We start from the raw sequence: 27,428 nt of genomic DNA, 5'->3' as shown, positions 1-27,428 counted from the left end.
CTGCTCACCCTGCATCATATGTGCATTGTGGACGTGTCGTGGGCATCTATGTTATGTCTGTGTAGGATATGTCTTGTATAGCGTCCATGCTGGACAGGCAATAGGATCACAAAATATGATTCTAGGATGAAAGATGAGTTGTAACTGTATTTACCCAAGGCCTACAATATGAGAGACACTGCACAAGAAACAGTACACGACTTAGTTCATTTATCCTGATAATCACCATTTAAGGCCAGCATTACACTCCCGTTTCCCTGCTGATGCACTGCAGCTCGAGAGGCTCAGTGACTTGCCCAAGGTCACCCAGCTGCAAAATAGTATGGGTGGGGTCACACCCTGGTTGATCTGAATTCCAAACTTTTGCTCTTGTCATGACAGTTTTTAAGTTACAGCATTTCTAGTTTAAAAATCGACACAGCAGTGACAGGGAAAGTTTATTAAGGCTGGCAGAGGAAGAACCACCACCCCAGACAGCTGGAACAGGCGGTTAGCTCCCTGTGGCCGGAGAGCAGAGCCCGCGTGGCCACAGGTGAAAACCCACCCAGGAGGCAGTGTGGTCTTGGGGGGATGGCCCAGGTCCCACTGTCGCTGAGGTTAGCTGGGCCCCCACCCCGGCCGGCTGGTGTGTCTGGAACTAGGAGAAGATGACAAGCTTCTTAAGAGCAGGAAGCATGTTCCCTGAAGGACCGGGCCTCCTCCCATTTGTGATAAAATACGACTCAAGGTAAAACTCTGTTGACATCACTCTAATTCATGGCAGGACTTCACACAGAAAACCCCATAATAGATGGAGAGTAGGGAAATTAAGAAATCCCAGATGAACAATAGGGAAGGGTTCAGGAACCACTTCAGTCTTATTTTATTGACTTCTTTTTGATCATCAAAGTTGCTTTCATCTTTGTAGTGACAATAGGTTTCTAAACTGTTTCTTATACTAATTCCTGATATCTTCTATTAGGCTCCAGTTTACCAAAGAAATGTCAGGAAATACCCCTGGGTAAAGCTGAATATTTCATAATCTTTGCAGCCATGAAATGCTGGGTTCTTTCCACAAGATCCTAGGGTGTAGCTTAGCAATTGTTTCAGTAGAACTGAAGAGCAAATCGTGGCGCTCCTTCAGTTCACCTGTGTTTAATCTGATTTAACTTCTGTTTTATCTGAATCCGACCTTTCCTCTCGTGGCACTAATAGCAGCAGTCAAAACCAATCACAAGTGTCGTAACCCACAGTCTTCAGGGCCTCATTGTGTGTGTGCTCACTGAGGGTATTTAAGGTATTTAAAGTGTCAAAATTGTTTGCGATTTTCTATTTTGCATCTGTCAAAGCAATTGCAAAATAACAGTAGTCAACCTGACATCAGCCAATCAACAAAAATGTGTGCAGAACAGCCTCTTGAAATTTTTCTTCTTTCTTTTCAACCAAATGTTATTATCCTGATACTAGCTGCATAAAGAATCAAAACTGAAACTAGCAGAATTACAAAGGATAATTTCCTGGGCGTCTTTTTTTAACTTGCTTTAAAAAAAATTTAAGCTGTTTCTGTTTTTCATTTAAGAAAAATTCGTGTGTTTTAATTCTGTAAAAACAAAAAAACTGAATGAGGCATTCTGAAAGATGTGTTTTTACTTAAACACAGAAAGCCGCTTCTCCTCCGGTCTCGATGGCCGGCACCTCAGCTGCCCCCCGCCCACCTTGCCGGCATCGGCCTCTCCTCCAACTCCTCACCCTCAGCATGCCGGTCCCCGAGTGCCCGGGAACCCGTGGCTGCAGAGGGTTAATTTGCCCCTTAAGTGGCATCAGGATAACACCGATGTAGCTAGAAGAGACCGATGTTCTGTCCCAGCCAGCCTTACAGAAACCGGGTGTTGTTGCTGTTGTTTAGTCGCTAAGTTGTGTCCGACTCTCTGCACCCCCACGTACTGTAGCCAGCCAGGCTCCTCTGTCTATGGAATTTCCCAGGCAAGAGTACTGGAGCGGACAGAAACATATCTTTCCTTTAACGCATAAATAAGGAAGTAACACGCTGGAATCAAGATTTCCAGTAGAAATAGCAACAGCCTCAGAAATGCAGATGATGCCACTTTAACGGCAGAAAGCAAAGAGGAACTACAAAGCTTCTGATGAAGGTGAAAGAGGAGAGTGAAAAAGCTGGCTTAAAACTCGACATTCAGAAAACTAAGATCATGGCATCCGGTCCCATCACTTCATGGCAAATAGACGTGAGAAAAGTGGAAGCAGTGATAGACTTTATTTCCTTGGGCTCCAAGATTGCTTTGGGCATTGACTGCAGCCACAGAATTAAAAGATGCTTGCTGCTTGGAAGAAAAGCTATGACAAATCTAGATAGCATATTAGAAAGCAGAAACATCACTTTGCTGACAAAGGTCTGTATAGTCGAAATGGTTTTTCCAGTGGTCATGTATGGATGTGAGAGTTGGACCATAAAGAAAGCTGAGCACCGAAGAATTGATGCTTTTGAACTGTGGTGTTGGAGAAGACTCTTGAGAGTCCCTTGGACTGCAAGGAGATCCAACCAGTCCATCCTAAAGGAGATCAGCCCTGGATATTCATTGGAACAACCCATGCTGAAGCTGAAGCTCCAGTACTTTGACCAGCTGATGCAAAGAGCCGACATGTTGGAAAAGACCCTGATGCTGGGAAAGATTGAAGGCAAAAGGGAAGGGGGCGACAGAGGATGGGATGGTTGGATGGCATCACCGATTCAATGGACATGAATTTGAGCAAACCCCGGGGGAGAGGGAAGGACAGGGCTTCCTGGTGTGCTGCGGTCCACGGGGTCACAGAGCACTGGACACGACTTAGTGACTGAAAACAACAACAGGAAAGTGATTTTAAAAACCGTCATTCCTCTCCACACCAGGAGTTAATAATATCTGGTTCCCGATAAGATCTGAGCAAGCATCCTAGAATTCCAGCAGCAGAGGGGAGGCTGGGCCTCCGAGCAGACCTCACTGCGTGAGGAGACCGAGTCCTCGGGAAGCCCGTGACGTCCCGTGACAGAAGCGGGCCGCCCACCCCAGTGTCATCGTCCATCGGACTGACCACACTGTGATCTGGATCTGTGCTGGACGTCACTCAGGCTCAGCCTGTGTGTGAAACCAACTCTCCTTTTCGGGAACAACAGGGTCTCATTATTCACTGTGAGACCAGGTGATTTGCAAGCCTTTGTCAAAGTAATTCAGTAAATTATGGAAAATAATGGAAGAAAAGAAATAGTCTAAAATTTTACTAGTGTTCTTAAGACTGCAAAGCCAGGGTCTGTTTATCACAGGGGCACTACACACATCAGCCTCGGACCTCAAACATAATGTAGACAATGCCATACGCGTAACGAAGCCCCTGCTTTGAACCAGGCATTTTCAGCCTCAAACGTGTGAACCTGGATCACTCAGGTTCCCAGAAGATTCTTTTAAATAAATCTGTGAGAACTAGTACTTGGAGATCCAGTCAATAAGATGCAACGCTGTGCTTTTCACAAAGGATCATCCTTTCTTTCCTGCACGCATCACTCCTGGGCAGTGTGAGGTGCTGGCCCCCGACGGGAACCGAGAAGAGGCCTGGATGTGCGGGTCCTCCTCCGCCCTCGAGGGGTTCCGAGTGCAATCGAGCAGAGGCGGTATGGGGCGCGGACTCCAGGCTGGGGTTTGACGATGTGCTTTTCCTCCTAAGGGGCTGTGAGGCTCAGGTCCACAAGGCGGGAGGTTGCCACCCTGGCCCTGCCCGCCATCTCCCCGACCGTGGGGGAGGCTCCCCCAGGGCAGAGCCTCCAGATCCAGTGGCCAGGTCCTCAGCTCAGACCCCAGGCCGCCCAGAGGCCTCGCCGGTTCTCTGGCTGGCATGTTTCGGCAACTGGCCGGTCCCGCTCCTCTCGGGTGTGCCCAGGCCCTACGGTCTAGAGTGTGCGCAGACTGCCCTGAGTGTGTCGTGAAGTGCTGGGCACGGCCCACAGTTGAGTCCCAGCCTCGCAGCAGGCAAGGCCGAGACTCATCAGTTCATGCAGGACGGAACCTGCCGAGTCTAGTGGCCAGTCTCACGGCTGATCACGTGCATCTGGGGGGGGGACAGAGGGGGTCCCGAGACCCCCTTTAAGGCCTATGGTGAGGGACCGGGGGAGGCTTCAGGATGAGCACGGCCTGCAGGGGAGGGTCCACCCTGGTCACGATGGGTCACGTGGCCTGTCCAGGCCCTAACTGGCCCAGATACCAGGCTCCTAGGTCAGTAGCCACACCTTCCCATGGGGTCCATGTGGACATTGCGGCAGGATGCGTGTGAAACACGTCAGGAGCCAGGGAACATGGATGGAGCACGTGTGGTTACAACTCTTCACCCAGGAGAAGGGCCCGTGAGGCAGGCGTCCGCAGAAGGAAAGACACTGGTCAGGATGAGGGGACTGCGGAGAACAGGTTCCGGGTGCCCGGGGGCGGTGGGGAGCCTCCTGGGCGAGGGTCCCGTTGGTGAGGAGGAGAGACCAGGACGTCAGCCACTCTCGTTTCATCCCTTGAGAAGCAGTGACAGCAGCAAGCCCGCGTCTGCCTGCTCTGTGCTCTGCTGGGACGCGGTGCCCGCCCCGGGTTCAGGGTGGGGACTTGGTCACTGCTCAGAAGGCTGTTTTCAGCTGCAGAGGACATTTTTGTTTAACTGCATAGTGTTTCATGATTGCGTCTTTAGAGAGATCCCTCCAGCAGCAGAAGGTAAAACGAGAGATGACAAGAGCTGAATCCAGCTTCTTCTGCCGTCACACCGTTACCACATTATCGTCTATTCCTGAAGAGTGTGGGCCTCCCATGGGGCCCAGTGACCCGTGAGGGAGAAGGTGAGCATCGGGAGGACCAGCGTCAGTGCGGTAAAGCCATCACTGGCCGGCCTTAAAGCCCCGTCAGCGCCAGGGGCCACCAGCGAGCCTGTGGTCACGGGCAGCCTCACAGACAGACATGGGGTGCAGACAGACGGTCAGTTAGGCCAGAATCATGGCAGTCGTCAAGAGGAAGACCAGCTCTGTCTTTTACAGATTTCCAAGCCTTTAATTTCCATTTTCCATAATGGATTTTAAAACTTCACAGTCTTGGCTGCTATGGGCTAACAGATCTGCAGTGCAATCTATTCAGAAGTCCCAACAGCTCAAAACTGTGTTTTATCCCTAAGCACATTATTAAAATGGGAATAATAATTGCAACAGAAATACCATTCAAAGACTTTTACTGACTTTTCATGTTTAATGGTTATTACTCTGGCTTCTTTCAAGTAGCTTTAATAACCACAGTTTATTTACAAAATTCAGGCTGATTCCTTTGTTCCCAAGACAGCTGGTATGACATGTTGCTGTAAAATGTTAAGCTGTTATGAGAGAGAGAACCACATTTAACTTTGGCCACATCTTATTCTCAATGAGAGTTTGAATTCTTGTCCCTGTTTTCTGAAAAACACTTGAAGCGTGCATTTCATCAAACCATGCCTTATAAATCGTTATTCTGGGAGATTTCCATGGCAAAACAAGTCAGCCCACTTGCACCCAAAACCACCACCAGAAGCCACGCACAGCGACCACAGAGCCGTTTCCGTGGCGACTCAGAGCGTTTCTGGTGGGTGAGTGGGCTCCGAGCTCCATCACTGCTCTCCTGAGAGTCCCTCCGTGTCGGCCTTCACTCGAGGGGTGGGAGGCAGGTCCCCGTGTGCCCCGCTGTGTGGTTTCAATCTCCTGCTCCGAGGACGTCCCAAAGCCAAGTGCCAGCACAGCGCCCCCTGCATCACTGCAGCTGCTCTGGAAAGCATCCTCTGCGCTGCTGAAGTGGCTGCTGGTCATCAAACGTGGACGGGGGATGAAGCTGGGGTCCAGCCGCGGGACACACGGCTCTAAACTCTGACCTGGGCTGCCAGGTTCAAAGCCACGCTGAGCGCCCGGGGCTGGGTCTCACTCCCTGCCACCTGTGGGGAAGGGATGTGATCACACGTTCTCACTTCTTTTGGTTTGATTTCTTTTTTTTTTAAGGTAGTTTTGTCTTTAATTTTAGTCTTTTTTAAAATTAGTTTTTAAAATCCAAAAATAATGGATCCAAATGAGTAAATAATTGTTGTTCTTTTTCAATCACTCAGTCGTGTCCGACTCTTTGTGACCCCGTGGACTGCAGCACACCAGGCTTCCCTGCCCTTCACTATCTCCCGGAGCTTGCTCAAACTCATGTCCATTGAGTCACAGATGCCATCTAACCATCTCATCCTCTGTCACCCCCTTCTTCTCCTGCCTTCAATCTTTCTCAGCATCAGGGTCTTTTCCAGTGAGTCGGCTCTTTGCATCAGGTGGCCAAAGTATTGGAGCTTCAGCTTCAGTCCTTCCAGTGAATATTCAGGGTTGATTTCCTTTAGGATTCACTGGTTTCATCTTGCTGTCTAAGGGTCTCTCAAAAAAGGAGGAACAAAAGCTAAAGACCAACTTCGGCTGTGTCCCACCTTATAGAATTGGTGGACAAGGACAGTGATCAAGCGTTACCCTGGGGGATGGAGTATCGTCTCCCAGGAAAGTAAGAAGGCTGGGTTCCTGGGCCCTATCCTGTCAAGGCATACTTCACTGGCAGTTACTAAGCCCTGAATTCATGGAACTGAGGAAGAAAAAGCAGAGATAAAACACAGGGATGGTAAGAGAGAGTGAGTCAGCATGGTCAGGAGAGATAAGTGTTTGATGACTGTTTATTGTGCTCGTCACATTCAGAAAAGAGTGTCAAATAGTATAAGCCTTACTTGCAATTCCTTTTCTACTGTGGTCCAGCCAGAAAAGATCTCCTTTTCCTGTTGAGGAAGGGCTGTTTTGAGGTAGAAGCAATTGAAATTGTTGTCGAACGAACGACAGGGCAGAAGTATTTCAGAGACGTGAGATGTATGTCAGTCTATGTTAGGAATAAAGAAGGAAGGGTGATTTTTTTTTTAATACAGGGGAAAAATTCAGAAGTTTAAAAGACCACTTGAACGTACTTTCCTTGTAAATCACCTTTTGGATTTCTATACAGAATTGGGCTTCCCTGGTGGCTCAGACAGTAAAGAATCTGCCTGCAATGCAGGAGACTCGGGTTCAATCCCTGAGTTGGAAAGATCCCCTGGAGGAGGAAATGGCAACCCACTCCAGCACTCTTGCCTGGAGAATCCCATGGACAGAGAAGCCTGACAGGCTACAGTCCAGGGGGTCAAAAAAAGTCAGACATGACTCAGCAACTAAACAACAATAATAGCAATTTGACGTGTTATGGTGCTATTTTAAATGACGTTATTTTTAAATTTTCATTTTCTCAGTTGCTGGTGCTGAGAAAGACAATTGACTTTTTGCATAGACTTCCTTTATCACATTTAGGGAATTTCTTTCTATTCTTACCAAAAGTCTCTTTTCTTTTTAAAATTATAAATGGATGTTTCTTAAATACCTCCCTTCCATCTTTTGAGATAATTATATGAATTTTGTCCTTTATTCTACTAATGCAGTGGACTTCATAGATTTTTCTAATGTTAAATCCATGTTGCACTTCTAGAATAAGCCTCATTTGATCATGAAGACTTATTCCTTTTTACCTTTTGCTGGATTTTGGTTCACTAATATTTTGTTCAGAATTTTTACATCTATGCTTATGAATGACATTATCCTACAATTTTCTTTTATTGTGATGATCTTATTAGATTTCGGTGTCAGAGTTTGCTGGTCTCATAAGACAAACTGAAGTGTTCCCTCTTTATCTGTTTTCTGGAAGAATTTGTGTAATACTGATAATTATTTCATCCTGAAAATGTTTGTTTGGTAGATTAAGCTATCTGGGCCTAAAGATTTTTTTTGTTGGAAGATTTTCAGTTATTTATGGATGTACTTTGCTTAATGGCTGTGGTATCAGAATTTCTGTTTTAACTTCTGCCTCGTTTTCTCTTCTCTGTTTGAGGCTATAATTTTATATATACATATAAATAGGTATACTCCTGACCTTCTAACTGTGTTTCCTATGTTCTATATTGATTCTGCTTATTTTTTTTAATCTAGCTTCTTCTTCACTGAGTCTCTCCTTAGCTGTGTCTCACCTGCTGTTACACTCGCTCTTAATTTTAAGTGTTGAATATTCCAGAGCTGGAGTTCCTACTTAGACCCTTGTTTACTTTGCTATTCTGTGCTGAAGTTCACCGCTCTTGCCCTAACTTTGTTGAACGTGTCTGTTTTGGTTCTCTTAAAGTCTGGGTCTGATAACGTTACACGGATTCACGTGGTTATCATTTCGCTGCATTTGTTTCACTCAGCTTCTGGTCACATGGTCTTGGTTTCTCAGGAGCCTGACTATTTTTGATCGTGTGCCAGATATTTTATATGGAACTTGATAGGAATAATTGGAGTCCTAAGATGATGGTCATTTCCTCTGGAAAGAATTTACATTTGCTTCTCGATAGGCGGGTGGTGCCCTTACCATCTTGAACAGCCATGGTCCATTTAGGTGGGCCTCCGTCTGGGGAGGGATGGTCTGTGTCCAGCTCACTCCCACTCGTAGGGTGGAGCCCCTTGGGCTACACCCAGAAGCATGGGTCTTACCGAGCACTCCCCTGCAGCGAGCCCTGGATGGGGTTTATGTCTCCCTGGCTTCTTTGTGAGGCTGTTGAAAGATCTACTCAGCTTCTCAAGCTCTGACCGGCCAACCTAGAATAGGCAGAGGCCCCTGTTCAAGTGTCCCCAAAGCCAGATTCCTCAGTTCTCTGCATTTCTCTCCTCTCCGGGTTGGCCCCATAACCCTTCCCTGCCCTCCTGGTTCCCTGATAGCTTGAAGCAGACTTGGTAGAGAGTCATTACTAGAAGCGGAAATCCACCACTGAGCTCCCTTGACTTATGATGAGGTTGTACCCTGATGAACCCATTGAAGTTGACAACACTACAAGCTGAAAATTCATCTAATGTACCGAAGCCACTTCTATTAGCCTAGAGTTGGGTAAAATCATCTAACACAAAGCCTAGTTTATAATAGTGTTGAATATCTCATGCAGTTTATTGAATGCTGCCCTGAAAGTGAAGTTCTTTCAGAATGGTTTGTCGGGACACAAAGGTTATAAGAATGCTGGCTGTTTGCCCTTGTGGTCACTGACTGACCCGGAGCCGCTGCCCAGCATTGCCACAGGGTTGTATCACTAGCCCTGGAAAAGACCACAATCCAAAGTGTGGTTTCCACTGAAAGTGTATCACCTTCACACCTCTGTAAAACAGAAAATGGGGAGTCGTTCCATCATCAGTCAGGGGCCATCTGCATTTACATTGCTGTGAATTACTCGATCACATTATTGCTAATCTCTTCTATTGACTTGATTTTCTAATTTGATCTGTAGAAATTCATTTTCATATGAACTCTATTAATGATTTGTTAAATATGTTGCAAGTGCTTTCTCCTAGTTGCTTACCTTTAATCTCTTTATCCAATATGTTAATTTTTGAGAACATTATCCTCTGTTTTTCTCCTTTATGATTTCTAAGCTTGCTTAGGAAGGCCCTCCCTCCCCCAGGATTATAAAACATATTCTCTTTTATTTTCTTCCATTACTAATGAGAGTTTTGTTTTATGCATTTTGACTCTTTAATCCACCTCAAATTTATTGTCATATACCATATGGTATGAGGATTATAATAGAATGTTCCCCCAAGGAGAGGCCCATTCTCTCATCTGTAGACTTTGTGAATATATACATCACATGGCAGAAGAGAGTCTGCCAAGGCAGCTGAAGTGAAGAATTGGTGAGCGTGAAGCAGGGGCGGTATCTCAGATCAAGCAGGCAGTGAGCTCAGTCTAAGCACAGGGCTGCATCAAGGGCAGAGGGCCCTCTGGCTGGAGGCCGAAGGCAGTGACCGAGGTGGGGCCAGAGAGCCTCAGAGAGGTGCAGGGCCCGGGGGAGGGCCCAGGTGACACCCAGCAGGGCGGGGTGCGTTGCTCTGCGGGGACTGAACTCTGTCCACAACCTCAAAGAGCGCCTCCAGGTGAGAGTCTGGCCCTCACCTTCTGCCGCACGAGACCAGAGCAGAGGGGCCGGGAGCCCCAGCCCTCTCCTGGAACTGGGAGGTGGTGGGCTTGTGCTGTTTCAGCTGCTCTGGTTGTCGTTTGTTACAGCAACCCTACAACCAGTACAGGGATCTTAATGTATTTCCAAAAATATACCCAGTTATTGGAACCATTTATGGACTGAGATATTCTTCCCCTATTTACTGGAAATGCTGCTTTGTCAACAGTCAGATTTTCCATTTGTGTGTGAATCTGCTTGGGACTTTGTATTCTTTCCTGACCATCAGCGTCCTGTGCCAAGATGAGTCACAGGGTATGGTGCTCGGAGGCGTGGACTCCGGAGCCCCAGGGCCGGGGTTCAAATCCCAGCTCTGCCACTTCCACTTTGAACAGATCAGCTTACTTTTTTTGCCTAGGTTTCCCTGTCTTGAAAGTGGGTTAATAATTACACCCACCTCACAAAATTGTTGAGAAGATTGTCAGTTGCTGCTGCTAAATCGCTTCAGTCGTGTTCAACTCTGTGTGACCCCAGAGACGGCAGCCCACCAGGCTCCCCCGTCCCTGGGATTCTCCAGGCAAGAACACTGGAGTGGGTTGTCATTTCCTTCTCCAATGCATGAAAGTGAAAAGTGAAAGTGAAGTCACTCAGTCGTGTCCGACTCTTCGCGACCCCATGGACTGCAGCCCACCAGGCTCCTCCGTCCATGGGATTTTCCAGGCAAGAGTACTGGAGTGGGGCGCCACTACCAGTCAGTTACTACATGTAATTCCCTCACAAGGGCTAGTGCATAGCAGGTTGTGTTATCTGTAGGGAACGTCTTCTCTCGTCATTGTTTTAGGATTGTCTTACTTATTCTTGAGCATTAGTACTTTCACACGGGTCTCAGAATAGCTTCCGTGGTTTAAAATCTCACCGAGGGTTTGGTTAGAATCGCTCTTACTGCACTTCACCAATCAGTCTTCGAAGAATTAATGCCTTTGCATTAATTATTAATTAATGTTTGTATTTCATTAGGTCTCCTTCTGATCTTCAGTACAATTGAAATGTTTTCTTCTATGGACAGTGTACATTTCTTATTAGATTTATTCCCAAATATATCATGGCATGTTTTGCCTTTTGTGCATTTTCCCTTTACGTTCTCTAAACAGTTGTCCCCGTTGTTCAGAGACATACTGACACGTGTTTGTATATATCCACCCCAACCAGAGCAATTTATTATTCCTGGTTTCGTTCTTTTTTATGGCTGAGTAATAGTCCACCACGTGTCTGCACCACATCTTCCGTATCCGGTCGTCTGTCGGTGGACGCTGAGGCTGCTTCCGTGTCTTGGCCACTGTAAATAGTGCCCCTGTGAACACTGCGGTGCGTGTGTCTTTTCCAAGGATGGTTTTCCCTGGATATATGCCCAGGAGGGGGGTTCAGGGTCACATGGTAGCTGTATTTTCAGTTTTCTGAGGAGCCTCCACTCTCTCCTCCACAGAAGCTGCTTGAGTTTACATTCCCACCCACAGCGTCAGGCTCCCTTTCCGGTTCCTGAGAGTTTCTGCTTCCTGTGACAGAATCTGTGGGGTTTAGACCCACACCTTCATTATAATTACCTGTGCGCGTGCTTGTCCCTCCCGCCGGACAGAGATGCCCATGAGGGCAGAGGGTGTAACGTGCTAGGAACACACACACACGTGCATCTACACGCATGCCGGCATATACACACACACACACGTACACACACGCGGGGAGCCTCTCCCACGCGTGACCCAGCACCGTCACTCCCTTGGGTCCCGCACGTGCTGGCGGGCAGCCGGGGGAGCCTCCACGCCTGTCCTCAGCCGAGCGCCAGCCTGTCCCCCGTGGACCCGCAGGGCTGGACCCCAAGCAGGGGGACGAGTGACATTCCAGCAGCAGCAGAGCGGAAGACGCCCCGCCGGCCCGCCCACGAGGTGGGGCCCTGGGTCTGACTGGCGCTGTCGGAGGCGCTTGATTCCTTGTCGCCTCTGAAATCCCAGGAATGCTGCTCCCCAAAAGCTACATGCAGTTGGGCAGTTTTAGGGTTTTCTTTGCCTTTGTGGTTATGAATTATATGGACTCTGATTGCTTAACTACAAACTGAGGGTTTTCCAGGTTGGGGATCGGAGTTATGAGAAGAAAACTGCTGAAATACAAGTCCCTGGGGTGACAAGGGCCCCTGGGTGTGGGCAGGAGGTTCCAGACCTAGAGTCGCACTTCCTGTGCGTGTTGGACACTCCACACACCTGGAGGCCCCAGCCGGTCAAGAGCAAGGCCCCATGTGAGAACTGTTTATTAATCAAAAATAAAATTTCCTAAATGGGCTCGTCATCAACTTTTATTTTATTGAAATGCAGTGACGTCCCTAAGTGTCCTGGGTGCAGGGCCCCGTCTGAAGGGCAGGGAGCTGCCGGGCAGACCTTCCCAGGTGGAGGGAGACCCTGGAGGGCCCGGCCTCGTGGCCTCTGATGCTGCCTCCATCTTCGAGGTTCTGCAGGTTTATCCTCAGTGTTCACATATCAGAGCTCATCTTCATCCCCTTTCCATGTTGTTTGGATGGATGAAATTTAACACAGACCTTAAATATCAATAACCTCAGATATGCAGGCAACACCACCCTTATGGCAGAAAGCAAAGAGGAGCTAAAGAGGCTCTTAATGAAAGTGAAAGAGGAGGGTGAAAAAGCTGGCTTAAAACTCAACATTCAAAAAACTAAGATCATGGCATCCGGTCCCATCACTTCATGGCAAACAGATGGGGAAACAGTGGAAACAGTGACAGACTTTATTTTCTTGGGCTCCAAATCACTGCAGATGGTGACTGCAGCCATGAAATTAAAAGATGCTTGCTCCTTAGAAGAAAAGCTATGACCAACGTAGACAGCACGTTGCAAAGCAGAGACATGACTTTGCCAACAAAGGTCCGTCTAGTCAAAGCTATGGTTTTTCCAGTAGTCATGTATGGATGTGAGAGTTAGACCATAATGAAGGCTGAGCGCCAAAGAATTGATGCTTTTGAACTGTGGTGTTGGAGAAGAGTCTTGAGAGTCCCTTGGACCGCAAGGAGATCAAACTAGTCAATCCTAAAGGAAATCAGTCCTGAATATGCATTGGAAGGACTGATGCTGAAGCTGAAACTCCAATACTTTGGCCACCTGATTCAAAGAACCTACTCATTGGAAAAGACCCTGATGCTGGGAAGGAGTGAGGGCAGGAGGAGAAGGGGATGACAGAGGATGAGATGGTTGGATGGCAACACCGACTCAATGGACATGAGTTTGAGTAAACTCCGGGAGTTGGTGATGGACAGGAAAGCCTGGCATGCTGCGGTCCATAGGATTGCAAAGAGTTGGATATGACTGAGCGACTGAACTGAACTGTTCCTAGAATTAATGACCACCCAAATCCTCAGTGATTTTAGTCACAGTTTTAGTCAATCCTATAACAGATACCAACTCAGAAAATACTGCTTTATTCCCCCACCCGTTGCCCTGAAACTGTGGCCACTCTGCAGTTCCCTGGGCTTCTCCACTTGGCTCCCTGGACGTTCTCCTAAGCTTGTTCAGCCACTTGCCTCCTGGACTTCTGGGCTTCAGTTCTGTCAGGTTGGATTTAAATCACGGTTAAGGCTCAGTGGGCCCGTCTTTGTCCTCCACTTAAGAAGTATTATAGAGGTCGTGACACCGGTACAAAGAAGTGACTCCAGCGTCTCATTCCTAGAGGCAGCACCGGGCGTGGGTTCCCCCCGAGGCTGCAGCCCAGCCCGCCCTGCGTGCCACAGGTGCCCGGGACCAGCCATGCGCTCTGGGTGCTTCCGGGCCAGCGGTGCAAGACCAGATGGGAAGTGTTTCCCAGACACTCCTCTGACTCCACGTGACATTCCCCTCAGACCGGGTGACCGTTCTTAAAGAATACCCTGAGGATCCAAAGAGAAGGAATTACTGGCTGTGCTTGGTTCACGTGAAGTCTGTGATGAGGGGAGGGAGTGCAGAGGAACGAGAGCCTGGGGCCGGCCTCCGCACTGCTCATTCGGGAGAGCTCAGGAGTGAGTGCGCCTCCCTTCATCGCTGGGAGCTCGCAGTGTTTGTTACAAGTGCTTTAGCGTGAAAACAGAGGCGACCACTGGAATTTCTCTCACGAAACCAGTTGGTGGTTTGGGGAGATCGGGCACGGCTTGCTGCGAGAGGACCTGCCCTTCAGTCGCGGCTCTTCGTCAGTTGGTACCTTGCTTGCAGCAGCAGGAGCCACAGAGACCACTCAGCCCTCCACTTGAGCTCCGTGAACCAGGGGCATTTTCTGTGCACATCTCCGCCAGGCGGGTCCCGGGCAGGCCGCTGGCCATCCACCAGCGAGTGGGCTGCTGGGCACGACAGTCTCTCATCAGTGAAGGCGTGTGGGCAAGACCCCGACGGTGCCCACAGAAGCCAGGAGCAGAGCGGGGCTGCCGAGGCAAGGCCCCGACGGTGCCCACAGAAGCCAGGAGCAGAGCGGGGCTGCCGAGGCCACAGTGCGAATTTGTAGCTGACCCCATCAAGACTGTGTGTGTGTGTGTGTGTGTGTGTGTGGTGGTGTTGTTGTTGTTTACTCTCTGCAGCCTCTGGTGAAGAAAGCAGGCTGCAGCGGGTGCCCGGAGCTGGAGTCTGGCCCAGAGGACCAGTGGAATGAGAGCGTCCAGTCTGGCTGAATCAGCAAGAGAGATGGGGGAGCACTCCCCCTTACTGGGAGCAGGGACACTAGGTGGGCAAGGAGGCTGGCGATGGCGGCGGCTCGGTCAGGCTGAGCCCCCCGGGCCATCAGCCGGCACCACGTCGTCACCGGGCATCCTTGTCCCCTGCTGGGCGGCCGGGCTAGCTCGTCATCAGGCGCACAGTCCAGGCCCTGGCAGTTTTCACGTAATCCAGTAGAAATAGCTGCTTGAAACTCATACTGGTTTAAACAATGAGAATGTTTTGTTCCGTGTAACTGAGATGCAGCGCTGGCTTCAAGGGAGGCCTAATCCAATTACTCAAGTTATGTGACCAGAAGCCAGGGGCTCGCACTCCGTTTTGAGGCTGTTTCCTTATTGTTGGCTCCGTTCTCGGCAAGTTCTCTTCCTCGTGGTTGCGGGACAACCGCGAGCAGCTCCTGGCCTGCACTTCCAGGCTCAAACCACAGAAGAGGAAGCGCCTGTCCCAGCAGCTCCTGTGTCACAGCCCGCACTCCATCCTGGCTGGACTTCGAACAGTGGGCAATGCCAGGCCGCCCAAATGGGGTTAATGAAGCTGGCCCCTCCCAGGTCCCGAGGTCTGAAGACAGGGCTGAGCTCGGGAGAAAAATCCAGCTGCTTCCACATTCTGGGCCTCAGACCCCAGGTCCTTCCTGTCCTTACCTATTGTCCCAGCAGTGGGGGAGGGCCTGGCTTGCCAGGGAGCCAGAGGGCCAGGGGCCAGCAGAGCAGGCATGGAAAAGCCTGTGATGTGGCAACAGAAGTCACTGAAATCAAGGAGGTATTATGGAAAGATTTTCTCAAAGTTGGGGGTGGGGAAAGCATTCTGTAATGCAGGGTAAAATAGTTTCTTTATTCTAAAATCTCAGACTTGTTGCTGCCAAAGTGAAAGTGAAAGTCACTCAGTCATGTCCAACTCTTTGCAACCCCATGTTCTATACAGTCCATGGAATTCTCCAAGTCAGAAGACTGGAGTGGGTAGCCTTTCCCTTCTCCAGGGGAATCTTCCCAACCCAGGGATCAAACCCAGGTCTCTCGCATTGCAGGTGGATTGTTTACCAGCTTAGCCACAAGGGGAGCCCAAGAATATTGGAGTGGGTAGCCTATCCCTTCTCCAGGGGATCTTCCCAACCCATGAATCAAACCAGGCTCTCTTGCATTGCAGGTGGACTGTTTACCACTGAGCTAGCAGGGAAGCCCAAGGTCAGTGTTAAATTCGTGGGCAAGATACAGGGCAGGGAGGGAACTGCCCGGAAGTCTCAGGCACCACTCGAGCTGCCCAGAGAGACGCTCCTGAGAGCAGCCGCCGATGGTCGCAAATAAAGCAAGCACGCACCTCAGAACTCCGTCCGAGGAAGAGAAGACCTTGCTGTTTGTCTTCACATATAGATGAGGTAGTGAAGTTTTCACCATAGTATGTTGTACCGTAAGGACCACTGAACAGGCAGAAGGGCCATGTGAAGCCCTGTCAGTCATCTCATCACACACAGCGTTCAGGGTCTTTATTTCTAATTTTAGAGAGTGATGTTCCTCCATCACTGAAGTCAAGAAAAAGACTGTGCCGCCAAGGATGGAGCAGCCCGCTGCCCCCAGCACTGGTAGACGGCTTTCTTCTTTGTCGTTTTTACTCTCCACAGTGAGTTCTTCTCAGACGTCATCTGAATATGTTTCTAGATCTCAGTACATTTTTAATACAAACAAAATCTTCCTGCTCTTGATTTGACCTTTGTTGGCTTGGTGTGTTTTAAAGAAGATGTGGGCAACAGTTTTATGAAGAATGCGCAGAGACATTCGTGGAGAAGCACACTGGTGAGAATAACGATGAGGAAGACAAGGCGTCTCCTTCCTCATCGACCAGCACATGAGCTCCTCTCTCTCTGCTGAGTCTTAGGGTCGTGTGGGTTTTGTCTGAGCCAGGAGCAGCACACGCAAGGCTTTTAAAGGGAGTTTAACCAGACTGTTCCTAACAGAAATTCTACTCTCACGTCTGTCCAAATGGACCAAGCCAAGGTACTGATTTATCCAATCTGTAAAAACAGAAACTGCAGCCTCTATTTTTTTTTTTTTTTTTGCCACAGTTCAGTTCAGTTCAGTCGCTCAGTCTTTTCCGACTCTTTGCGACCCCATGAATCGCAGCACGCCAGGCTTCCCTGTCCATCACCAACTCCCAGAGTCCACCCAGATTCACATCCATCGAGTCAGTGATGCCATCCAGCCATCTCATCCTCTGTCATCCCCTTCTTCTCCTGCCCCCAATCCCTCCCAGCATCAGAGTCTTTTCCAATGAGTCAACTCTTCACATGAGGTGGCCTAAGTACTGGAGTTTCAGCTTTAGCATCATTCCTTCCAAAGAAATCTCAGGGCTGATCTCCTTCAGAATGGACTGGTTGGATCTCCTTGCAGTCCAAGGGACTCTCAAGAATCTTCTCCAACACCACAGTTCAAAAGCATCAATTCTTTGGCCCTCAGCCTTCTTCACAGTCCAACTCTCACATCCATACATGACCACAGGAAAAACCATAGCCTTGACTAGACGAACCTTTGTCGGCAAAGTAATGTCTCTGCTTTTGAATATACTATCTAGGTTGGCCATAACTTTCCTTCCAAGGAGTAAGTGTCTTTTAATATCATGGCTGCAGTCACCATCTGCAGTGATTTTTGAGCCCAGAAAAATAAAGTCTGACAATGTTTCCACTGGATCCCCATCTATTTCCCATGAAGTGATGGGACCGGATGCCATGATCTGCGTTTTCTGAATGTTGAGCTTTAAGCCAACTTTTTCACTCTCCACTTTCACTTTCATCAAGAGGCTTTTGAGTTCCTCTTCACTTTCTGCCATAAGGGTGGTGTCATCTGCATATCTGAGGTTCTTGATATTTCTCCTGGCAATCTTGATTCCAGCTTGTGCTTCTTCCAGCCCAGCATTTCTCATGAGGTACTCTGCATATAAGTTAAATAACCAGGGTGACAATATACAGCCTTGATGTACTCCTTTTCCTATTTGGAACCAGTCTGTTGTTCTATGTCCAGTTCTAACTGTTGCTTCCTGACCTGCATACAGATTTCTCAAGAGGCAGGTCAGGTGGTCTGGTATTCCCATCTCTTTCAGAATTTTCCACAGTTTATTGTGACAGTCAAAGGCTTTGGCATAGTCAATAAAGCAGAATTAGGTGTTTTTCTGGAACTCTCTTGCTTTTTCCATGATCCAGCGGATGTTGGCAATTTGATCTCTGGTTCCTCTGCCTTTTCTAAAACCAGCTTGAACATCAGGAAGTTCACGGTTCACATATTGCTGAAGCCTGGCTTGAAGAATTTTGAGCATTACTTTACTAGCATGTGAGATGAGTGCAATTGTGCGTAGTTTGAGCATTCTTTGGCATTGCCTTTCTTTGGGATTGGAATGAAAACTGACCTTTTCCAGTCCTGTGGCCACTGCTGAGTTTTCCAAATGTGCTGGCATATTGAGTGCAGCACTTTCACAGCATCATCTTTCAGGATTTGAAATAGCTCCACTGGAATTCCATCACCTCCACTAGGTTTGTTCATAGTGATGCTTTCTAAGGCCCACTTGACTTCACATTCCAGGATGTCTGGCTCTAGGTCAGTGATCACACCATATGATTATCTGGGTCGTGAAGATCTTTTTTGTACAGTTCTTCTGTGTATTCTTGCTACCTCTTAATATCTTCTGCTTCTGTTAGGTCCATACCATTTCTGTCCTTTATCGGGCCCATCTTTGCATGAAATGTTCCTTTGGTATCTCTGATTTTCTTGAAGAGATCCCTAGTCTTTCCCATTCTGTTGTTTTCCTCTATTTCTTTGCATTGATCACTGAGGAAGGCTTTCTTATCTCTTGTTGCTGTTCTTTGGAACTCTGCATTCAGATGCTTATATCTTTCCTTTTCTCCTTTGCTTTTCACTTCTCTTCTTTTCACAGGTATTTGTAAGGCCTCCCCAGACAGCCATTTTGCTTTTTTGCATTTCTTTTCCATGGGGATGGTCTTGATCCCTGTCTCCTGTACAATGTCATGAACCTCAGTCCATAGTTCATCAGGCACTCTATCTATCAGATGTAGGCCCTTAAATCTATTTCTCACTTCCACTGTATAATCATAAGGGATTTGATTTAGGTCATCCCTGAATGGTCTAGTGGTTTTCCCTCCTTTCTTCAATTTAAGTCTGCATTTGGCAATAAGGAGTTCATGATCTGAGCCACAGTCAGCTCCTGGTCTTGTTTTTCCTGAATGTATAGAGCTTCTCCATCTTTGGCTACAAAGAATATAATCAATCTGATTTCGGTGTTGACCATCTGGTGATGTCCATGTGTAGAGTCTTCTCTTGTGTTGTTGGAAGAGGGTGTTTGTTATGACCAGTGCATTTTCTTGGCAAAACTATTAGTCTTTGCCCTGCTTCATTCTGTACTCCAAGGCCAAATTTGCCTGTTACTCCAGGTGTTTCTTGACTTCCTACTTTTGCATTCAGGACCTTAGTTCCCCTACCAGGGATCAAACCCTTAGCAGTGAAAGTGCAGATTCCAAACCACTGGACCACCAGGGAGGTCACCAGAACCCCAGCCTGTCTTAAAAGCCTGAAGGTGGACTGCCCTCTGGCCCCCATTTCCTGTCTCATCTGGCACAGGTGTGGTGCTGGTCACAGGAGCCCGGCTGTGTGTCTTTGGGTGTGTTCTGCTTCCTGTGGACTCCAGCCCATGTTAAGAGGTTGGCAAAGGTGCCTTTTGCTGTTTTTCAGTCACTCAGTTGTCTCTGACTCTTTCAGACCCCATGACTGTAGCCCACCAGGCTTCTCTGTCCATGGGTTTTCCCAGGCAAGAATACTGGAGTGGGTTGCCGCGCTCTCCTTGAGGTGAGATGGAATGACAGGTTTGGTCAAAGGGTGCTGCGGAAGCAACAGTGAATCGCGGCGGCCGCGCTCACTCCCCGACCTCAACATCCAGAAAAGTCGCTCCCATTCAGAAATGAAATTTTCACTTTTTTTAAGAGAAAGGAGTTAGCATAAGATCCTTGCTAGATTGAAAGAGAAAGAAAATAAGCAAAAATCAAATTAGAACATAGACCAAGTGGGAAATTACCCAAGAAGAAGGGAAAAGGTTCAGACAAATTACAGTTCCTTGAAACAAATAGTTCTTCATAATGCCAAAGCATTTAAAGAACACACTGATATGCCTCTGTCTTTCTGAGAGAGAAATTGGACAGGATCGTTTTTATACGCCGCCAAGATGTGTTTCACATGGACAGGTTGTGGGCAGACACTGCCAACAAGAAGGGACAGAGAAACTAGAGCAAACGTGAGCCATTTTAAAGGCGGTCGGCCAGGGCTCCCCTGGTAGCTCAGCGGGAGAGAATCTGCCTGCCAACACAGGGCGAGGAGACACAGCTTCAATCCCTGGTCTGGGAAGATCCCGCATACCACGAGAGCAACTAAGCCCGTGGGTCAGAACTACTCTAGAGCCCAGCAGCCTCACCTGCTGAGCCCGTGTGCATAGAGCCCCTGCTCAGCAACGAGAAGCCAGTCAATGAGACGCCCACACACCGCACCTGGAGAATAGACCCTGCTCGCCACAACTGGAGAATGCCCTCGCGGCAGTGAAGACCCAGCACAGGCAAAAATAAATACATACAATTGTCTTGTAAAATAAAAAAGAGTAGTAGCTCAGAATTCCAGAGCCAGCGTCGAGTGATAGAAAAAAACAGTCAATGTCCCGTAGCCTGTGAGGCCGGCTGAGGCTGCCCCTAAGGTCTGACTTACAAGTCCTGTGTTTTTCCTGCTGTTTGCCTTTCATTTCAGTCAGTTGACAGATGTTACTATTGGACTTAAGTCCAAGAAGATAAAGTGGGAGGAATCAAACATTTCATCAGTGGGGAAGATCATTTTCATCCTTTTTCTTTTTCCTTTGGATATAAATCACAAGATTATAACATACCTCAAAAAGTACTTTGCCAAAAATTTTAAAAATTACATTCAAGAACACTTGCAATAGGACTTGAGTGGGAAGTAAAATAAACTATTAGAGCACATTTCTTCCTTAATTTAGTCTAGTGTAAGAGACTGTTGGAATTAAAGGCTAGCAGTTTTAACATACTCAAGAAGTCCATTGACTTGTCTAACTGAACTCAGCTGCACTTACTTTCATAGTCAGGTGCCTGTTCCCAGGTGTGTCCAATGAATCGTCTGTGGGGTACACTGCAATTCAGCTTTAATATTCAGTTAAGTCCCCACAACACATGCAACAAATTTTCAAATTCCACAGCATCTCAGACTAGGAGAAAGGAATAGACAGAGCTGGAGAAAGACAGCAGGAAGGACAATTGCACTCAGACTCACACACAGACACGCCTCTCCATCCTGCTCAGACACAGGCTCCCAGACTGTCCTCCACACACAGACACGCCTCTCCATCCTGCTCAGACACAGGCTCGCAGACTTACCTCCACCTTCGGTGCCTGTTTGTAGCTTGACGAGCCCAGTGGCCACGCGTTAGCAGAATAAGACCTGGATGTATTCTAGAGGCAGTGGGAAACTCGTGAATCAGACACACTCGTGGTGCCGAGGGTGCTGCGCCCTGGTCCACGTGTCCGGGGGCACTTGGAGACGTGGCTGTGCAGGTTTTCCTTCCCTTGTATCTTCATAATCACGTGACGGTACCAAGCACCCAGGTGCCGAGACAGCGTGGGGGAGTGTCTGAACCGCCTGACCACGAACTACGGGTTATCCTCACACACAGCATAGCAGGACCACCATCCACTCCCCAAACGAGAAGAGGATGTAGGATTAGCATCGTGTGTGCATCGTGAGAGCAGAGGACAAGTGTTTTCCTTACTTAGTGCTGAAAACTGTGCTAACAAGGATTTTAGCAAAACAAAATGCTGTTGCAGGGACTGCCTCCCGCAGACTCTGCAGGACGACTGGGTACCTTTTCAGTTTGTGACTGCGTTGCCCCATATCACATGCCAGCTGCCTGGCCTCTGACCTCATGTAACAAACTTACCTTTGTAATGATATTTTTCTGTGATTTCTTAAATTCAAACCAGTCATTTCTGTGGTTAAAAAAAATTGCTGTTTTTTCACTCTAGATAACTTACATACGACAAGAATATGAAACAAAATTTAAAGGGTTGATGCCGGCATCTCTAAGACAAGAACTTGAAGACACCATCTCCTCCCTAAAGTCACAGGTAATGCCTAGAATTCAGGAGCGTCCTGCAGGCTCAGGTGGCTGCACGTTTTAATTAATAAGCTTCTTCTGAACTGGTACCAGAAATCAGTGCAGTGTCGTGGAATAACCTGGTGCCAGGGTGAAGTGTTTTGTGTTTGGGGGAGGTTTTAGAATTTTTCTGACCATTTTAAGAACTCTCTGCTTGATAAGACTTTCTTGAAAGCATCCTTGAAATTGAAAAGTTCAGTTATGGTTTCTTTTATTTACAATCCACATTCCAATACAGACTCACCCTTTTATTCTTGGTACCAGGCCTGAAATGCAATCACTTAGCACGTTGCTAACTTCTTACGATGTGAATGTGTGAAGAAGTAAAAAACAGGGCTAAGTGTTTTTATTCTGATGTATTTTATATGATTATTAGAGATAAGATGCATTTTAAGATCAAAGCAGGGTAATGACATGGTATTCAAACAATTTGGTTAAAGATTTCTGCTGAAACATGTAATTCTTGGTAGTTTATAAAAAATAAAATTGACTTCAGTTTTGATACTAAAACTTCCTGGTCTTCCCTGTGGCTCAGTGGTAAAGAATCCACCTGCCAGTGCAGCAGACTCAGGTTCGATCCCTGGGTTGGGAAGGTCCCCTGAAGGAGGGCAGGGCAACCCACTCCAGCATTCTTGCCTGGAGAATCTCAGGGACAGAGGAGCCTGGTGGGCTGCAATCCATGGGCTCGCAAAGACTCGAATATGACTTAGTGGCTGAGTGTGAGTGCAAAACACTTCCTACATAAGTTTTCTCTAAAACATGTTTTATAAATTGCTGTATATATTTTATAGATACATAATTTTTTAGATTTTAGATGGGTACTTTTTTAAAAATCAAATGTTTTAACTCATTATGAGAAAGAGTTCACATATTCCCATTTCTAAAACACTTAAAACATACTTTTTTTTTCCTGGAGAAGCTCTGCAAGAGAAAAAATCCTCTGCTTTCTGTGCCAAGAACAGTGCCTGCCACAGAGAAGGTGCCCAGTACATGTATTTACAAAGAAAACCGATAACCCAGTTTAAGGCCACTCGCATTGTCTGTTTACATGTGAGGGGCGGATGCGTGGCGCATGACAGCTGTGCCTCTTCTGTTCCCTCAGAAAAAGCCTCTTACCTGAAATGAGAAGCCCATTACATCCATCCTTGTGCTACGGTTAGCTCCCACTTCTGGAGCTAAGGAGTACTCACGCCTACCAACAAAAACAGACATGGCAGGAGAGGGTTAACCTAGAAGGGGTTGCACGCACGCTCAGTCTCTCAGTCGTGGCCGACTCTACGACCCCATGGACTGCAGCCCTCCAGGCTCCTCTGTCCATGGGATTCTCCAGGCAAGAACACTGGAGTGGGTTGCCCTGCCCTCCTCCAGGGGATCTTCCGCACCCAAGGATCAAACCCGCGTCTCCTGTGTTACAGGTGGATTCTTTCCCCCTGAGCCACCGGGGAAGCCCTTAGAGAGGGTTACTTCATCTTTATTTACGTGAAAAGCTCTCCTTCAGGTGCGGTTCTCCCTTAACTGCGTAGGAGCCCTTCCTTGGGGCCGGCTGTGTGGGACCTAGCACCTTCAGAGGAGTTGTTGTTTTAGAAAGACAGAAATCTGATATCCACCTGCAGGGCTTCTGTTATCATTCATATCAGTCACTGTAACAGAAGCGCTTCAGCTCCTAAAACTGGACGTTGACCCAGAAGGTGAGGGCTGTCAGCTGCATTCGGGCCCCGAGTCAGCAGCTGCACAGCAGAGTCCCAGGCCGGGTAGGGGGGAGATTCGGTTTGAAAGCACCGGTGCCCGTGTTTGTGAAAATTGTTGGAATTCCAATCCCAAAGCACGGTGGGGGCAGGGAGGTGGACGGCCGTGGACCTCGTGAACTGTCCCGGGGCACGCTAGAGCAACAGGTAGACTTGCGACCGGGGGAGGCGTGCACCCCTCTAGATGAGCCCTACATGCTGCTCCTGCAGGCAGGCTTTCTGCTTTGCCAGCTGGCCTCTCCTGCGTAACTGTGGCTCAGGAGCCACCATCACCATGGTTTCCGTTCAGACCAGGGACGAGAGCACACAGTTCCGAAGTGATCGGAAGCCACCGACTCTGATTGCGTTCAGCAGCGATGTCGGTCATCAGAAAACCACTCGAGCGCTTGCATACAGTGCCGTTGAGCTTCCACCTGACACAGGTGGCTTTAATCGTGCAGCGGCAGAGCCGGAGCTTTGCGCTTTGGAACCCCTCGGCCGCGCCCTGCAGGCCTGGGGGCAGCTCAGGTCCCCGAGCCCCTCGCCCAGGCTCCACTGGCGGGCTGTCAGGGCAGGGGTCACGGGCGGTACCGGCCTAGAGCTCAGTACTAGGCACCTGCCCCAGATTCAGTCGCTTCATGACATCTCATGACCTTGGCAAGTGGCTGTCGTTCACCCCAGTTCACAGGTGAGCGTCAGAAGCAAAAAGGACTTTCTAGAGCCGTGGGAGCCACGCCAGGAACTGAGCCCAAGTTGGCCTGATCCAAGCATAGCGCACAGCATAGCACGGCCTCTGCAGCCCCGGGGGCAGATGGCAGTCTCGGCAGGCGGCAGTTTGCTTCCCTCTCACTCGTTCCTTCTGTCAGCAGCCAGGGGTGCCAGCCATGTCTCTGCCCTGAAAAGGAGACGGGGGCACACAGGTGCTCCAGCACCACCCGCCCCACACAGAAGGGCTCTTGTACAGGCAGCTGGATCAGTGCTAACAGAGCAGGAGAACACAGAGGCGAGGCCGCTGACCAGCTCGCAGGCAGAGGCAGCGAGGTGGGCAGGGGCCGAGACCCTGAGCCCAGGACTGGGCCATGGGCAGGAGGCCTGTGTCAAGGCCAGGGATCAGGACGTGGGGCGGAAAGCGGTGATGGAAGAGGCAGAGACAAAGCCGCCAGGGCGGGCCGGCCCCCTCGTCTCTGCAGCCTCTGATGGCTTCCGGGGGGGAGGTGGGGGCGGGGAGGTGGATGTGGTCAAATGTGGAGCCACAGCATCAGGTTCCCAGGGGCCTGTGTTTCACCCAGGGGTCAGCAACCCTCCTGTGTCGCCGAGGAAACCCCCCGCGCCTCCTCTCACCCAGGGCCTCTTTTCCAGGTTAACTTCCTGCAGAAGCGGGCGTCTGTCCTACAGGATGAGCTGACCGCCTACCAAAGCAGAAGGTATGGCCACCCGTGGGTCTCCTGACCAGTCAGTGCGTTTCACCTGGGAGGCTCCTGCCCGGGAGCTAGAGTCTTCATTAAAAGGCACAAACTTACCAGTGTTAGAGAAAGACCAATTTTTAGTGAAGAGCGTGTACTGGAGGAGCCCTCCCCCCACCCCAGCATCATCTTCATGCTCCATCAGCGCTATCAGCGAGGGTCAGCGGCCCCTGACAGGCCTGGGCTGCGGCGGGGTCAGGACGGGATGTGCTCCGCAAGCCCAGCTGCAGCTTAAGGAGCAGGTCTCCCTCCTGAGATGGTGGGCTGAACTCGGTCCTGGTCGCCCACCGCTTCAGGGCCCATGTCCCTTGAACTCAGCGTGGACACAGGAGCTCCAGGTCCCAGAGATAAAGGCTCAGTGACGTCACCGTGCTGGCCAGGACCCTGATGACCCCAGGCCCCCGTTTCAGGGACGCAGGAGACCATTCTGGTCAAAGGTTCTCGAGATGTCGCTGACCTGGGTTGCATTTACCTGCCCCAACAGCCCTCCCCGTTCAATGAAAAGCTGAGCCATTTGGCATTGAATTAAAAGTAAAAACTCCGGAGATGCTGCCATACACGACTCCAGTAAACGACAGAGGCCTACTGTGCCACACAGGGGACTGTGTTCAGTGTCTCGCCACAGCCTCTAAGGGGAGAGGATCGCATATTCTCATAGGGGAAGAGGCACACACACACACACACCCCCCCCCCCAGATCAGTGTCCTATACAGCTGAAACAGTATTGTAAATCAGCTAGACTTCAATCGTTTTTTAAAAAGTGAAAACTTCGTGACTCGTTCACTTTTCAAAAGCTTCTGTTCCTTGGTATAGAGAGGACTTGATCCCTTCTGGGTGTTGACGATGAACAACATCAACACTGGTTTTGACATGAAGCAGCCCTCCCACCCCACATCCAGCTCCTCCTGAATTAGAGCATATGTGACTTCGGATGGGCCGGGACGCCAAGAAAGCCTTAACTCTGGGGTCTGCCTTTCAGGTGACCGTGTGGAGGCCCCCCGCGTCACCCCGGAGAGGGCGGTGGATCCAGCCGTCCCAGCTGCACCACAGATTTCTTCCAGCAGGTTTGAAGATTCGGATATTATTTCAGTAAACTGTGAGACCAGTGGCATTTTTTGACACTTAAATGTAATTAAGATCATAAAACGTCCATCACTCATACGGCAATGGCTGCTTTTGTGTGTCTGCCTTTTTTTTAATGTTCCTTTGTTTCCACTTTCCATATTTGTGTGCATTTGAGTGCGTCCTGAGAACTGCTGGTTTGGGAGAAAGAAATGAACCGTCGCAATGCCTCATGGATGCCTTTGCATAGAATTTACCAGTTGCCACTGCTCCAGATCACGTTTGTAGCATGTCAGTGTTTTTAATGTGTTTGCATTATCTTCATGTTCATATAGTATTAAACTATTATTTTGTACTTATCGATTTTATTTCTACATTTTTATTGCACCTCATAGGCTAGACTAAAGATGACATGGTATTTTTTCTCTGGAAAATACTGACCATCTCAAATCGTGCTATGGGGAAAAAATATCTTATGTCAGGTCAAAGATCACATTCATACGTAGTGTGTTTCTTTAGAATAAAAATCGCTGAGTCAACTGACGTGAGTCCAAGTCCCTGTCATGTTGGTCTCCAATCTCATCTGGCCTCTAGAGGCAGAGTGGGGAACGACTTTTGTGTGGCAGCTGTGGTTTTACTGTTACCTGCTTGATCTCTGATTTTATGGCTGTGGTTTAATTATAACCTCAATGGATGCTCCTTACGGAAGCCTCCGAATGTTGAGATGAGTTGGGAGGCCGCTCAATACCCTGGCAAGTGATGGTGGAATGAGTTTGCCGGGTCCGCCCGCGGAGAGAATCTGGCGTTTTAGTGCCCGCCCCGAGGCCAGGAAGCAGCTCTGTACTCACAGGTCAGCCCTACCTTGCCGAGGAAATGCTGAACTGCAGAGGATGGGCGCGTTCTCTTGGCTGCGCTGTGGTGCGTGCCTCGGGCCCTCTGAGCCGCTGGAAAAATCTGGGCCGTGGGTGGGGCTGGAGTCATCTGGTTTACTGCGAAAGGACAGGGCAGGACGTTTATTTACAGTTTTTCAAATTCTTTTCTCTTTCCCACGCCCATCGTCATCGTCTGCTGCCTGAGGATTAATTACCGATTTTGTGCTGTGACTGAGACATGGGGATGATAAGGGAGCAGTAGATTTTACAGCTGCGTCCAAAGCCAGGCCCGGGTCAGCCTGACCGCTGCCTGCTGGCTGCGGGCGGTGAGCGGCCTCCAGCTCTTGCGCTGAACTGTCTC

At 48.9% G+C, this 27,428-nt stretch overlaps 1 protein-coding gene across 8 annotated transcripts in view; it reads left to right on the top strand.

Moving 5' to 3' along the window:
• The window catches only part of CEP112 (centrosomal protein 112), a 339,838-nt gene that overhangs the window by 293,464 nt on the left and 18,946 nt on the right, over positions 1-27,428 (top strand). For 7 of the 8 annotated variants that reach the window (XM_027519223.1, XM_027519224.1, XM_027519226.1 and 4 more), the window contains 3 exons: positions 21,816-21,917; positions 25,030-25,094; positions 26,113-26,738. In XM_027519223.1, the coding sequence (XP_027375024.1) occupies positions 21,816-21,917; positions 25,030-25,094; positions 26,113-26,116 (171 nt within the window). In that variant the 3' untranslated portion in view covers positions 26,117-26,738. Of the gene's footprint in view, positions 1-21,815; positions 21,918-25,029; positions 25,095-26,112; positions 26,739-27,428 lie in introns of those variants that run through there. The other variant, XR_003506951.1, reaches the window with a different exon arrangement.

Source organism: Bos indicus x Bos taurus, chromosome 19, assembly GCF_003369695.1.
Source record: "Bos indicus x Bos taurus breed Angus x Brahman F1 hybrid chromosome 19, Bos_hybrid_MaternalHap_v2.0, whole genome shotgun sequence".
Taxonomy (NCBI): Eukaryota; Metazoa; Chordata; class Mammalia; order Artiodactyla; family Bovidae; genus Bos; species Bos indicus x Bos taurus.
Note: the sequence above shows the minus strand (reverse complement) of the source record. Positions and strands in the feature narration are given on the sequence as shown.